Source organism: Oncorhynchus kisutch, linkage group LG12 (genome assembly GCF_002021735.2).
Source record: "Oncorhynchus kisutch isolate 150728-3 linkage group LG12, Okis_V2, whole genome shotgun sequence".
NCBI lineage: Eukaryota > Metazoa > Chordata > Actinopteri > Salmoniformes > Salmonidae > Oncorhynchus > Oncorhynchus kisutch.
The window spans coordinates 32,336,192-32,351,589 of NC_034185.2; the positions used below are offsets into that span (position 1 = coordinate 32,336,192).

The 15,398-nt window shown below is 42.6% G+C and overlaps 1 protein-coding gene across 1 annotated transcript in view; it reads right to left on the minus strand.

The window, feature by feature from the left end:
- LOC109901400 (gephyrin) overlaps positions 1 to 15,398 on the minus strand; it is a 109,190-nt gene that overhangs the window by 41,800 nt on the left and 51,992 nt on the right. Inside the window, exons 5-6 of the mRNA XM_031836679.1 lie at positions 10,613 to 10,707; positions 10,031 to 10,097 (exon numbers count right to left, since the gene is read on the minus strand). Coding sequence (XP_031692539.1) covers positions 10,031 to 10,097; positions 10,613 to 10,707 — 162 coding nt within the window. The remainder of the gene's footprint in view (positions 1 to 10,030; positions 10,098 to 10,612; positions 10,708 to 15,398) is intronic.

Consider the following 15,398-nt stretch of genomic DNA (forward strand, 5'->3'; position numbering starts at 1 on the left):
AAGTCAGCCAAGAACAAATTCTTATTTACAATGACGGCCTACCAAAAGGCAAAATTCCTCCTGCGGGGACAGGGGCTAAAACATGTCAAATAAAATAGGACAAAACACACGTCACGACAAGAGAGACACCACAAAACTACATAAAGAGAGACCTAAGACAACAACACAGCATGGCAACAGCACATGACAACACAGCATGGTAGGAACATCACATGACAACAGCATGGTAGTAACACAAAACATGGTACAAACATTATTGGGCACAGACAACAGCACGTAGGGCAAGAAGGTAGGGACAACAATACATCACGCAAAGCAGCCACAACTGTCAGTAAGAGTGTTCATGATTGAGTCTTTGATTGAAGAGATAAAACTGTCCAGTTTGAGTGTTTTTTGCAGCTAGCTGCAGTGAATTGAAAAGAGGAGTGACCCAGGGATGTGTGTGCTTTGGGGAGCTTTAACAGAATGTGACTGGCAGAACGGCGTTGTGTGTGGAGGATGAGGGCTGCAGTAGATATCTCAGATAGGGGGGAGTGAGGCCTAAGAGGGTTTTATAAATAAGCATCAACCAGTGGGTCTTGCGACAGGTATACAAAGATGACCAGTTTACAGAGGAGTATAGAGTGCAGTGAATTGTCTTATAAGAAGCGTTGGTGGCAAATCTGATGGCCGAATGGTAAAGAACATCTAGGCACCCGAGATCACTCTTACCTGACAATCTATAAATTACGTGTCCTTAATCTAGCAAGGGGAGGATGGTCATCTGAATCAAATCAAATCAAATCAAATTTATTTATATAGCCCTTCGTACATCAGCTGATATCTCAAAGTGCTGTACAGAAACCCAGCCTAAAACCCCAAACAGCAAGCAATGCAGGTGTAGAAGCACGGTGAATCAGGGTTAGTTTGGCAGCTGGGGTGAAAGAGGAGCGATTACGATAGAGGAAACCAAGTCTAGATTTAACCTTATCTTGCAGCTTTGATATGTGCTGAGAGAAGGACAGTGTACCATCTAACCATACTCCCAAGTACTCTCCCCACAGGTGTGATTACTACCTCTGAGATTTTTGCAAGCTCTAAAATCTCAGAGGTAGTAATCACACCTGTGGGGAGAGGGGCATTCTTTTTTACCAAACCACATGACCCTTGTTTTGGAGGTGTTCAGAGCAAGGTTAAGGGCAGAGAAAGCTAGTTGGACACTAAGAAAGCTTTGTTGTAGAGCGTTTAACATAAAATCCGGGGAGGGGCCAGCTGAGTATAAGACTGTATCATCTGCATATAAATGGATGAGAGAGCTTCCTACTGTCTGAGCTATGTTGTTGATGTAAATTGAGAAGAACGTGGGACCTAGGATCGAGCCTTGGTGTACTCCCTTGGTGACAGGCAGTGGCTGAGACAGCAGATGTTCTGACTTTATACACTGCACTTTGAGAGAGGTAGTTAGCAAACCAGGCCAAAGACCCCTCAGAGACACCAATACTCCTTAGCTGGCCCACAAGAATGGAATGGTCTACCGTATCAAAAGCCTTGGCCAAGTCAATAAAAATAGCAGCACAACATTGCTCAGAATCAAGGGCAATGGTGACATCATTGAGGACCTTTAAGGTTGCAGTGACACATCCATAACCTGAGTGGAAACCAGAGAATACTAAAGACATCAAGAAAGCCAATAGGTTGATAAACAAGGCAAAATAGAAATAGGCCTTTCGAAATTAAAAACTCCCCCACCTTTGGAAGATCTGTCTTGCCGAAAAAGGTTATAACCAGAAAGGTTAACATCAGTATTCAAAACACTCTTCCTTAGCCACGTCTCAGTAATGACCAACACATCTAGATTGGAGCTGTGAACGCACACTTTCAATTGATCCATTTTAGGTAATAAGCTTCGAGTGTTAACGTGCAGAAAACCCAGGCTTTAATGAGAGCAGAAATCAGTGAAGCAGATATCAGAGCACAAGTCACAATTGTGGCTAGCAACAGCAGATGGGCCAGGGTGTACATGCACATTTCCAGATATCATCAGCAGTAATACAATCAGGGCATGGCAGAGGACAGGGAGAGATCTGCCGTGTTGATTTATGACATTTGAATGTGCATTAGATGGCAACAAGATCACATTGTAGAGCAATTTCATCAGGTAACATGAATACAAAGTTGGCGAGAGATTGTTAGAATAGGATGGGAGGCCAAAAAGTCTGTGTAACCAATAGAGCGTCAGAGTCCCAAGTGTTGTAACAAACATAGTCTGTCCCACGGTTGGGTAAACAAGAAAGTCTTCTAATCTGTGCAATTATTTAACTTCCTGTGCATTTTAGGCATTGCAATAATAGAGTACATACAGTGCCTTGCGAAAGTATTCGGCCCCCTTGAACTTTGCGACCTTTTGCCACATTTCAGGCTTCAAACATAATGATATAAAACTGTCTTTTTTTGTGAAGAATCAACAACAAGTGGGACACAATCATGAAGTGGAACGACATTTATTGGATATTTCAAACTTTTTTAACAAATCAAAAACTGAAAAATTGGGTGTGCAAAATTATTCAGCCCCTTTACTTTCAGTGCAGCAAACTCTCTCCAGAAGTTCAGTGAGGATCTCTGAATGATCCAATGTTGACCTAAATGACTAATGATGATAAATATAATCCACCTGTGTGTAATCAAGTCTCCGTATAAATGCACCTGCACTGTGATAGTCTCAGAGGTCCGTTAAAAGCGCAGAGAGCATCATGAAGAACAAGGAACACACCAGGCAGGTCCGAGATACTGTTGTGAAGAAGTTTAAAGCCGGATTTGGATACAAAAAGATTTCCCAAGCTTTAAACATCCCAAGGAGCACTGTGCAAGCGATAATATTGAAATGGAAGGAGTATCAGACCACTGCAAATCTACCAAGACCTGGCCGTCCCTCTAAACTTTCAGCTCATACAAGGAGAAGACTGATCAGAGATGCAGCCAAGAGGCCCATGATCACTCTGGATGAACTGCAGAGATCTACAGCTGAGGTGGGAGACTCTGTCCATAGGACAACAATCAGTCGTATATTGCACAAATCTGGCCTTTATGGAAGAGTGGCAAGAAGAAAGCCATTTCTTAAAGATATCCATAAAAAGTGTAATTTAAAGTTTGCCACAAGCCACCTGGGAGACACACCAAACATGTGGAAGAAGGTGCTCTGGTCAGATGAAACCAAAATTGAACTTTTTGGCAACAATGCAAAACGTTATGTTTGGCGTAAAAGCAACACAGCTCATCACCCTGAACACCATCCCCACTGTCAAACATGGTGGTGGCAGCATCATGGTTTGGGCCTGCTTTTCTTCAGCAGGGACAGGGAAGATGGTTCAAATTGATGGGAAGATGGATGGAGCCAAATACAGGACCATTCTGGAAGAAAACCTGATGGAGTCTGCAAAAGACCTGAGACTGGGACGGAGATTTGTCTTCCAACAAGACAATGATCCAAAACATAAAGCAAAATCTACAATGGAATGGTTCAAAAATAAACATATCCAGGTGTTAGAATGGTCAAGTCAAAGTCCAGACCTGAATCCAATCGAGAATCTGTGGAAAGAACTGAAAACTGCTGTTCACAAATGCTCTCCATCCAACCTCACTGAGCTCGAGCTGTTTTGCAAGGAGGAATGGGAAAAAATGTCAGTCTCTCGATGTGCAAAACTGATAGAGACATACCCTAAGCGACTTACAGCTGTAATCGCAGCAAAAGGTGGCGCTACAAAGTATTAACTTAAGGGGGCTGAATAATTTTGCACGCCCAATTTTTCAGTTTTTGATTTGTTAAAAAAGTTTGAAATATCCAATAAATGTCTTTCCACTTCATGATTGTGTCCCACTTGTTGTTGATTCTTCACAAAAAATACAGTTTTATATCTTTATGTTTGAAGCCTGAAATGTGGCAAAAGGTCGCAAAGTTCAAGGGGGCCGAATACTTTCGCAAGGCACTGTAATTAATCAAGTCCTTATATATACCAGGTTAGAAACAGCTGCCCTCTTTTCTGATGATGTCCTATTCATTAATGCACATAACATATTTCTACCAGGATTAAAGTGACAATAGTAACCTTTATTTAAAGTGATTTTGTATAATATCAGCCAGTAGTCTTGAAAGTAGCGCTCACGAGCAAAAACTGGTCCCCGAAAATCCATTTAGTTTATGCTACATCCTGCAATTTTGTCTGCAATTTGTATGATAGTAATAATAATAACTAATTCAACTTCTATAGTGCTTTTCATAATAGAAATCAAACAAGCAATATACCATGGCAGGTCCTTGAGGTCAACCAATATATATGTTAAGAATTTCAATTCGTACAATATGTTACAAATTTGTAAGTGCTTAACTTCTCTCGGATCAGTGGGACGCTAGCCACCTCGACAACATCCGGTGAAATTGCAGAGCGCCAAATTTAAATTAAATTACTATAAATATTTAACTTTCATAAAATCACAAGTGCAATACATCAAAATTAAGCTTAACTTGTCTGAGGACAGCGCCCCCCATACCAACACATGAAAAACATATTTCAACCAGGCAGGTGCGACACAAAAGTCCCACACACACAGACACACACACACACACACACACACACACACACACACACACACACACACACACACACACACACACACACACACACACACACACACACACACACACACACACACACACACACACACACACACACACACAGGGCCCCTCAGACAGACAGACATACAGACAGACAGATATGAAAGAGACTGAATGGATGAGTCCCCGTATGATGCAAAGCCAAAGCCCAGCAGGGCTCTCGGTTTTAGCCAAGGTACAACTCTCTGCTCCTCTGCTCTCTACACGCGGTCCACTGTTTACGCTCCCTCCTGAGTTTGAAGCGAACTTCTGAACTGTTGGCGTGTGTGTGTGTGTGTGTGTGTGTGTGTGTGTGTGTGTGTGTGTGTGTGTGTGTGTGTGTGTGTGTGTGTGTGTGTGTGTGTGTGTGTGTGTGTGTGTGTGAGTGAGAGAGAGCGAGAGAGAGAGAGAGGGAGAAAGAGAAAGAGAGAGAGAGAGAGAGAGAGAGAGAGAGGGAGAAAGAGAAAGAAAGAGAGAGAGAGAGAGAGAGAGAGAGAGAGAGAGAGAGAGAGAGAGAGAGAGAGAGAGAGAGATTGAGAGAAAGAGAGAGAGAGAGAGAGAGTGATAGAGAGGGAGAAAGAGAGAGAGAGATAGAGAGGGAGAAAGAGAGAGAGAGAGAGAGAGAGAGAGAGAGAGAGAGAGAGAGAGAGAGAGAGAGAGAGAGAGAGAGAGAGAGAGAGAGAGAGAGAGAGAGAGAGAGAGAGAGGGATAAAAATACAGAGATTTTAGCACAGGGCTAAGAGAGTGCTCACACTTGCACATTCTAAAGTGGGCTAGCTGGCCCTGCTCCGGAACAGGGATAGAACCGACTTTTCTGGAACCAGTGTGAAACAGGGTCAATAACAATGCCTAGAATGGTCACTGTCCAATCACAAAAGCTGTATTGCCAGTTAAATTACATATGCTCGTGATGCCTGTAATGCATTCTGTTCAATAGTAAGTTCATACTATTTGATCCTGAAGACAAAAAACAAAATACTTGAATCCGTACAAAATCATTGGTTGTGATGCCTAACATTTTTTTTCGCTATTGGCTAAGGGCAGCAAACACGCAATTTATGTCTGTTGTCATCAATTTTCTATTGACATTTAATTGGATATATCCATGATAATAATATTGTCAGACAGGCAGACAGCAAGGTTTATACAAACCATCACTGTCAGAAATCAAATGCTAGGCCATAAGCTTTTGAAATAACATGTTAATAAATGCTATTGTTGATAACATTTGTCATGTGTCAGAGATACTGACTGTTGGTGGCATGTTGTGTTTCCCCATTAGCAAAGGGATTTAAAATACAAGCGAAAATCCTTTGCCCAGGGCTAAAGCTTAGCCTGGGTTATTTTAGCCCAGGGACAGTCTAGCCTGGGGCTAAATAGCCTGAAGTATACAGTGTGAAAAGGCCTTTAAGGGTGTCAGAAATAATCAGGAGTAGAATCCCTGGAAAAAGACAGAAAGCCAATGAGTCACATTAATGAAGAAGGAATGAAGAAGGAATGGCAGGAGGAGATTAGGGGAGAGAAAGACAGAGAGGGGGAGAGAGAGAGGGGGGGGGGGGGGGGGTGGGTGAGAGAGAGAGAGAGAGAAAGAGAAGGGGCGAGAGAGAGGGGAGGAGAAGGAGAGAGAGGGGGGAGAGGAAGAGAGACAGGGAGAGAGAGAACGAGAGAGGGGGGAGAGAAAGAGAGAGTGAGGGGAGAGAGGGAGAGAAAGCGAGAGGGGGGGGGAGAGGGGGAGAGAGAAAATGAGAGAGAGAGAAAAAGACAGAGAGGGGGGAGAGAGAGAGAAAGGGAAAGAGAAATAAAAAGAAAGATCAGTGAAAGAGAAACCAAAATAAGACTAAAACTTTGAGAAAGAGAGACAGGATGACTACTAGATCAGCCGCCTACGTTCCCTCCTTACCCAGTCTTTATGATGTGGGATCTGAGTTAATACAAGTGGGTGATGGGCCATTCATGCAGTTAAAGTTGACTGGGGGCCTGATGGGGGAGACACTAATATGGCACCCGATTGGAAGAGGTGACGTAATTGATAAAAATAAATAATCAAATCGATCAGGAGAAGTGGGCCTCAGTAACAAGACAGAGACAGATGTGGGGTCAGCGCTTGTGGAGAGAGAGAGAGAGAGAGAGAGAGAGAGAGAGAGAGAGAGAGAGAGAGAGAGAGAGAGAGAGAGACAGAGAGAGAGAGAGAGAGAGCGACAGAGAGACAGAGATACAGAAAGAGAGAGAGAGAGAAAGACAGACAGAGAGACAGAGAGACAGAAAGAGAGAGTTAGAGAGACAGAGACAGAGAGAGAGAGTGAGTGCGAGAAACAGAGAGAGAGAGATGGTTGTGGTTGTGAGATGGTTTATGGTTGTGAGGTCTGGGGTCCGCTCACCAACCAAGACTTCACAAAATGGGACAAACACCAAATTGAGACTCTGCACGCAGAATTCTGCAAAAATATCCTCCGTGTACAACGTAGAACACCAAATAATGCATGCAGAGCAGAATTAGGCCGATACCCACTAATTATCAAAATCCAGAAAAGAGCTGTTAAATTCTACAACCACCTAAAAGGAAGCGATTCACAAACCTTCCATAACAAAGCCATCACCTACAGAGAGATGAACCTGGAGAAGAGTCCCCTAAGCAAGCTGGTCCTGGGGCTCTGTTCACAAACACAAACACACACTACAGAGCCCCAGGACAGCAGCACAATTAGACCCAACCAAATCATGAGAAAACAAAAAGATAACTACTTAACACATTGGAAAGAATTAACAAAAAAAACTGAGGCAAACTAGAATGCTATTTGGCCCTACACAGAGAGTACACAGCGGCAGAATACCTGACCACTGTGACTGACCCAAAATTAAGGAAAGCCTTGACTATGTACAGACTCAGTGAGCATAGCCTTGCTATTGAGAAAGGCCGCCGTAGGCAGACTTGGCTCTCAAGAGAAGACAGGCTATGTGCTCACTGCCCACAAAATGAGGTGGAAACTGAGCTGCACTTCCTAACCTCCTGCCCAATGTATGACCATATTAGAGAGACATATTTCCCTCAGATTACACAGATCCACAAAGAATTCGAAAACAAATCCAATTTTGAAAAACTCCCATATCTACTGGGTGAAATTCCACAGTGTGCCATCACAGCAGCAAGATTTGTGACCTGTTGCCACGAGAAAAGGGCAACCAGTGAAGAACAAACACCATTGTAAATACAACCCATATTTATGCTTATTTATTTTATCTTGTGTCCTTTAGCCATTTGTACATTGTTAGAACACTGTATATATATATATAATATGACATTTGTAATGTCTTTACTGTTTTGAAACTTCTGTATGTGTAATGTTTACTGTTCATTTTTGTTGTTTTTCACTTTATATATTCACTTGTATGTTGTCTACCTCACTTGCTTTGGCAATGTTAACACATGTTTCCCATGCCAATAAAGCCCTTGAATTGAATTGAATTGAATTGAGAGAAGAAAGAGAGAGAGAGAGACAGAGTGAGAGAGAGACAGAGTGAGTGAGAGAGAGAGAGAGAGAGAGAGAGAGAGAGAGAGAGAGAGAGAGAGAGAGAGAGAGAAAGGAACCAATAAAGCCCTTGAATTGAATTGAATTGAATTGAGAGAGAAAGAGAGAGAGAGAGACAGAGTGAGAGAGAGACAGAGTGAGTGAGAGAGAGAGAGAGAGAGAGAGAGAGAGAGAGAGAGAGAGAGAGAGAGAGAGAGAGAGAAAGGAAGCAATTCCCAAACCTTCCATAACAAAGCCATCACCTACAGAGAGATGAACCTGGAGAAGAGTCCCCCAGCAAGCTTGTCCTGGGGCTCTGTTCACAAACACAAACACACCCCACAGAGCCCCCGGACAGCAGCACAATTAGACCCAATCAAATCATGAGAAAACAAAAAGATAATTACTTGACACATTGGAAAGAATTAACAAAAGAACAGAGCAAACTAAAATGCTATTTGGCCCTAAACAGAGAGTACACAGCGGCAGAATACCTGACCACTGTGACTGACCCAAACTTAAGGAAAGCTTTGACTATGTACAGACTCAGCGAGCATAGCCTTGCTATTGAGAAATGCCGCCGTAGGCAGACCTGGCTCTCAAGAGAAGACAGGCTATATGCACACTGGAAACTGAGCTGCACTTCCTATCCTCCTGCCAAGTGCATGACCATATTAGAGATATTATTTCCCTCAGATTACACAGATACACAAAGAATTTGAAAACAAACCCAATTTTGATAAACTCCCATATCTACTGGGTGAAATTCCACAGTGTGCCATCACAGCAGCAAGATGTATGACCTGTTGCCACAAGAAAAGGGCAACCAGTGAAGAACAAACACCATTGTAAATACAACCCATATTTATGCTTATTTATTTTCCCTAGTGTAACCTTAACTATTTGTACATCGTTACAACACTGTATATATATGTAATATTACATTTGTAATGTCTTTATTGTTTTGAAACTTCTGTATGTGTAATGTTTACTGTACATTTTTATTGTTTATTTCACTTTTGTATATTATCTACCTCACTTGCTTTGGCAATGTTAACACATGTATCCCATGCCAATAAAGCCCCTTGAATTGAATTGAATTGAGAGAGAGCGAAAGAGAGAGAGAAGGAAAGAGAGACAGATGGAGGGAGAGACAGAGATAGAGAGAAAGAAATAACGAAAGAAAGAAAGAGAGAGAGGCAGACGGAGGGAGAGGTAGAGAGCGTGAGAGAGAGACAGACAGAAAGAAAGAGAAAGAAAGAGAGGCAGACAGAGGGAGAGGTAGAGAGAGAGAGAGAGAGAGAGAGAGAGAGAGAGAGAGAGAGAGAGAGAGAGAGAGAGAGAGAGAGAGAGAGAGAGAGAGAATGAAAGAAAGAAAGAAAGAATGAAAGGCAGATGGGGGAGAGGCACAGAGAGAGGTAGAGTGAGAAAGACAGAGAGAGAAACAGAAAGAAGGAGAGACAGATGGAGGGAGAGGCACAGAGAGAGGTAGAGTGAGAAAGACAGAGAGATAAACAGAAAGAAGGAGAGACAGATGGAGGGAGAGGCACAGAGAGAGGTAGAGTGAGAAAGACAGAGAGAGAAACAGAAAGAAGGAGAGACAGATGGAGGGAGAGGCACAGAGAGAGGTAGAGCGTGCACATGCATGCTACCTTTACTCCTAGAAGTACTCAGTCACATCGACACTGATCTAAGTAAACGTGAGACCAGGGGCCATATTCACCACGAGTCGCAGAGTAGGATTGCTGATCTAGCATCATTTTTACCCTTTAAATCATTTAGAATAAAAGGCAGAGAGCTGATCCTAGATCAGCAGTCCTACTCTGAGACGCTTTGTGAATACAGGCCCTGAAACACTGATCTGAGTGCAGGTGTTAACGTGGTTCTGTTTTCTTACCTGTGAACCCTTCTTGCTCCCTGGTAAGTTAATGATAAGTGTCTTGCCACGGATGCCGCACACGGGTCTGCACACACACACACACACACACACACACACACACACACACACACACACACACACACACACACACACACACACACACACACACACACACACACACACACACACACACGAGAAGAGTGTGTATTAGAGGTTCACAGTATGACAGTGTGTATATGTGCGTGAATGAGTGGGTAAACCAGAGGAGGCTGGTGGGAGTAGTTATACGGTATCAAACACATCAAACATATGGAAACCACATGTCTGACTCCGTTCCATTAATTCCATTAATGTCATTGCAATAAGACCGTCCTCCTATAACTACTCCCACCAGACTCCTCTGGTGTACATAGTATACATTTGTGTGTGTGTGTGTGTGTGTGTGTGTGTGTGTGTGTGTGTGTGTGTGTGTGTGTGTGTGTGTGTGTGTGTGTGTGTGTGTGTGTGTGTGTGTGTGTGCATGTGTGCGTGTGTGTGTGTGTGTCTGTCTGTACGAGTGTGTGTAGAGTATACATGTTAGTGTGTGTGTGTGTGTCTCACCTGGAGAGCATGCCTAGTGGTGTGACGTTGAGAGAACCCATCAGCATGGCCAGAGACATCCCTGGAGCCTCCCGCTCTATCACCTCTCTTGTAGCCTGAGGAATGAAGAGAGACACAGAGAGAGAGAGAGAGAGAGAGAGAGCGAGTGAGAGAGAGAGAGAGAACACACATTTTTTTGTGTGTAAGTGTGTATCTGTTTGCATGTTTGTGTGTGTGCATGAATGTATTTGAGAATTTCATGTTTGCATGTGCTTCCATGTTTGTGTTTTTATATGTTTGTGTGTGAGTCAGTTTCCATGTTTGTGTGTGTCCGTTTATTTTTGTTTGTGTGTATCAGCTTCCATGTGTGTGTGTGTGTGTGTGTAAGTTTCCATGTGTGTGTGTATCAGCTTGTGTGTGTGTGTGTGTGTATCAGTTTCCATATCTGTGTGTGTCAGTTTCCATGTCTGTGTGGTGTGTATCAGTTTCCATGTGTGTGTGTAAATCAGTTTCCAGGTGTACCAGTTTCCATGTATGTGTGTATCAGTTTCCATGTCTATCAGTTTCCATGTGTGTGTGTATCAGTTTCCATGTGCATCAGTTTCCATGTATGTGTGTGTATCAGTTTCCAAGTGCATCAGTTTCCACATGTGTGGGTATCAGTTTTTATGTGTGGGTATCAGTTTCCATGTGTGTGTTTATCAGTTTTCTTATGTGTACCAGTTTCCATTTTTGTGTCTATCAGTTTCCATGTGTGTGTGAATCAGTTTCCATGTGTGTGTGTGTATATAACTTTCCATATGTGTGCATAAGTTTCCATATGTGTGTGTGTATCAGTTTCCGTGTGTGTGTATCAGTTTCCATGTGTATCAGTTTCCATATGTGTGCATATCAGTTTTCATGTGTGTATCAGTTTCCATGTATGTGTATGAATCCGTTTCCATGTGTATCAGTTGCCATGTGTGTGTATCAGTTTCCATGTGTATCAGTTTCCATGTATGTGTGTATCAGTTTCCATGTGCATCAGTTTCTATGTGTGTGTGCATCAGTTTCCATGTGTGCGTATACGTTTCCATGTGTATCAGTGTCCATGTATGTGTGTGAATCAGTTTCCATGGGCATCAGTTTCCATTTGTGTGCGTATCAGTTTTCATGTGTGTATCAGTTTCCATGTGTGTGTATCAGTTTCCATGTGTGTGCGTGAATCAGTTTCCATGTGTGTGTGTGTATATACATTTCCATATGTGTGCATAAGTTTCCATATGTGTGTGTGCATAAGTTTCCATATGTTGGTGTATCAGTTTCCGTGTGTGTGTGTATATCAGTTTCCATGTGTATCAGTTTCCATGGGCATCAGTTTCCATATGTGTGCGTATCAGTTTTCATGTGTGTATCAGTTTCCATGTGTATCAGTTTCCATGTATGTGTGTGTATCAGTTTCCATGTCTATCAGTTTCCATATGTGTGTGTGCATAAGTTTCCATATGTGTGTGTATCAGTTTCTGTGTGTGTGTGTATATCAGTTTCCATGTGTATCAGTTTCCATGGGCATCAGTTTCCATATGTGTGCGTATCAGTTTTCATGTGTGTATCAGTTTCCATGTGTATCAGTTTTAATGTGTGTGTGTATCAGTTTCCATGTGTGCATCAGTTTTCATGTGTGTATCAATTTCCACGTGAATCCGTTTTCATGTGTATCAGTTTCCATATGTGTGTGTATCAGTTTCCATGTTTGTGTATCAGTTTCCATTTTTGTGTATCAGTTTCCATGTATGTGTGTATCAGTTTCCATGTGTGTGTGTGTCTGTGTATATAACTTTCCATATGTGTATAAGTTTCCATATGTGTGTGTGCGTCAGTTTCTGTGTGTTTGTATCAGTTTCCGTGTGTTTGTGTGTATCCATTTCTGTGTGTTTGTATCAGTTTCCATGTGTGTATCAGTTTCCATGTTTGTGCGTGTTTATCAGCATCCATTTGTGTGTGTATCAGTTTTCCTGTATGATGGCATCAGTTTCCATGTGTGTTTGTGTGTATCCGTTTCCGTGTGTTTGAATCAGTTTCCATATGTGTGTATCAGTTTCCATGTGTGTGTATGTGCATTAGTTTCCATATGTGTGTGTATCAGTTTCCATGTGTGTGTATGTGCATCAGTTTCCATATGCGTGTGTATCAGTACCATGTGTGTGTGTGTATCAGTTTCCGTGTGTTTGTATCAGTTTCTATGTGTGTGTGTGTATCAGCTTTCATGTGTGCGTGAGTGTATCAATTTCCATGTTTGTGTGTGTGTGTGTGTGTTTCCATTCGTGTGTGTATCATTTTCCATGTGTGTGTATCAGTTTCCATGTATGTGTGTGTTTATCAGTTTCCATGTTTGTGTGTGTTCATCAGTTTCCATTTGTGTGTATCAGTTTCAATGTTTGTGTGTTATCAGTTTCCATTTGTATATTTATCAGTTTCCATGTGTGTGTGTGTGTATCAGTTTCCATATGTGTATCAGTTTCCATGTGTGTGTGTGTGTGTGTGCATCAGTTTCCATGTGTGTGTGTGCATCAGTTTCCATGTGTGTGTGTAACCGTTTCCATGTGTTTGAATCAGTTTCCATGTGTGTCTGTGTGTGTGTATCCGTTTCCGTGTGTTTGAATCAGTTTCCATGTGTTTGTATGTGCATCAGTTTGATACACTCACGCACACATGAAAGCTGATACACACACACATAGAAAATGATACAAACACACGGACTGATATCATTTTCCATTCGTGTGTGTTTATCAGTTTTCATGTATGTGTGTGTTTATCAGTTTCCATTTGTGTGCGTTGATCAGTTTCCATGTTTGTGTGTTTATCAGTTTCCATTTGTGTGTATCAGTTTCCATCTTTGTTTGTGTTTATCAGTTTTCATTTGTGTGTTTATCAGTTTCCATGTGGGTGTGTGCATAAGTTTCCATGTTTGTGTTTTGTTTATCAGTTTCCATGTTTGTGTGTGCATCAGTTTCCATGTTTGTGTGTTTATCAGTTTCCATGTTTGTGTGTGTTTATCAGTTTCCATTTGTGTATCAGTTTCCATGTGTGTGTGTGCATCAGTTTCCATATGTGTGTATCAGTTTCCATGTGCGTGTGTGTACATCAGTTTCCATATGTGTATGTATCAGTTTTCATGTATGATGGCATCAGTTTCCATGCGTGTTTGTGTGTATCCGTTTCAGTGTGTTTGAATCAGTTTCCATGTATGTGTATCAGTTTCCATGTATGTGTATCAGTACCATGTGTGTGTGTGTATCAATTTTCATGTGTGTGTGTATCAGTTTCCATGTGCGTGTGTGAATCAGTTTCCATGTGCATGTGTGTGTATGAGTACCATGTGTGTGTATCAGTACCATGTGTGTGTGTGTGTATCAGTACCATGTGTGTGTGTGTGTGTATCAGTGCCATGTGTGTGTGTATCAGTACCATGTGTTTGTGAATCAGTTTCCATTTGTGTGTTTATCAGTTTCCATGTGCATGTGTGTGTTTATCAGTTTCCATGTGTGTGTTTATCAGTTTCCATGTGCATGTGTGTTTTTATCAGTTTCCATGTGTGTGTGTGTGTGTGCGTGGGTGTATTAGTTTCTCTGTGTGTGTGTGTACCAATTTCCATGTGTGTGTTTGTGTGTGCATCAGTTTCCATGTCTGTGTGCATCAGTTTCCATGCCTGTGTGCATCAGTTTCCATGTCTGTGTGCAACAGTTTCCATGTGTGTGTGAGTGTGTGTGTGTGTGTGTGTGTGTGTATCAGTTTGTGTGTGTGTATCAGTTTGTGTGTGTGTGAGTGTCTGTATTGTATGTGTGTTTGATGCAGCAGGTTCCCCAAAAAACAGAGAACCAGAGAAGACTGGCTGACTCTCTCTCTCTCCCTCTCTCTCTCTCTCTCTCTCTCTCTCTCTCCTTCTCTCCCCCCCCCCCCTCTCTCTCTCCTTCTCTCCCCCCCCCCCCCCCCTCTCTCTCTCCTTCTCTCTCTCTCTCTCTCCTTCTCTCTCTCTCTCTCTTTCTCCTCCAGCTGTATGTTCTGTGCCCTTGAGCTTAGTGACACAAACAGTCCATTAGTGAGGGAGAGGAGAAGAGAGGAGAACGAGAGGAGAAGAGAGGAGAAAGAGAAGACTTCAAAGAGTACCAGCCACTGATGAGCATCGTGGGCTAGCTAGGACTCAGGAGAGAGGGAGAGGGAGGAAAAAGACAAGAGAAAGAAGGAGAGCGAGAGAGAGAGAGAGAGAAAGAAGGAGAGCGAGAGAGAGAGCGAGATAGGAAGAGCAGAGATGGGGGAGAGAGGGGGGGGGGAGGGGAGAAGAGATAGGGAGGGAGAGAGAGCGGAGGTGGTGAGGGAAAGAGAGAAAGGGTGGGTGAGAAAGGAGGGTGGTAGAAGGAGAGGGGGGAGAGAGAGAAGCCAGAGAGTAAAGGAAGCATATCTCAATGGAGGGAGAAGAGAGAGGGAGAGGATCCCTTGACACCTACAGTGGGATCATCAACACAGAAGCAGGGGATACTGGGTAATAAAGCCTTCATCAATAGACAAGACACTGACACACACACACACACACACAGTATTGTACAGCTATGCTGTATTGTACAGTCCCATTCAGAATCCTATTTTCCCTAACCCCTAAACCTAAACCTAACCCTAACCCATAATCTTACCCTAACCAATACTCTTACCCCTAACCCTAACCCATACTCTTACCCTAACCCCAACCCTAACCCATACTCTAAACCTAACCCTTACCTATATCCTATATCCTAACCCCTAAACCTAAACCTAACCCTAACCCATAATCTTA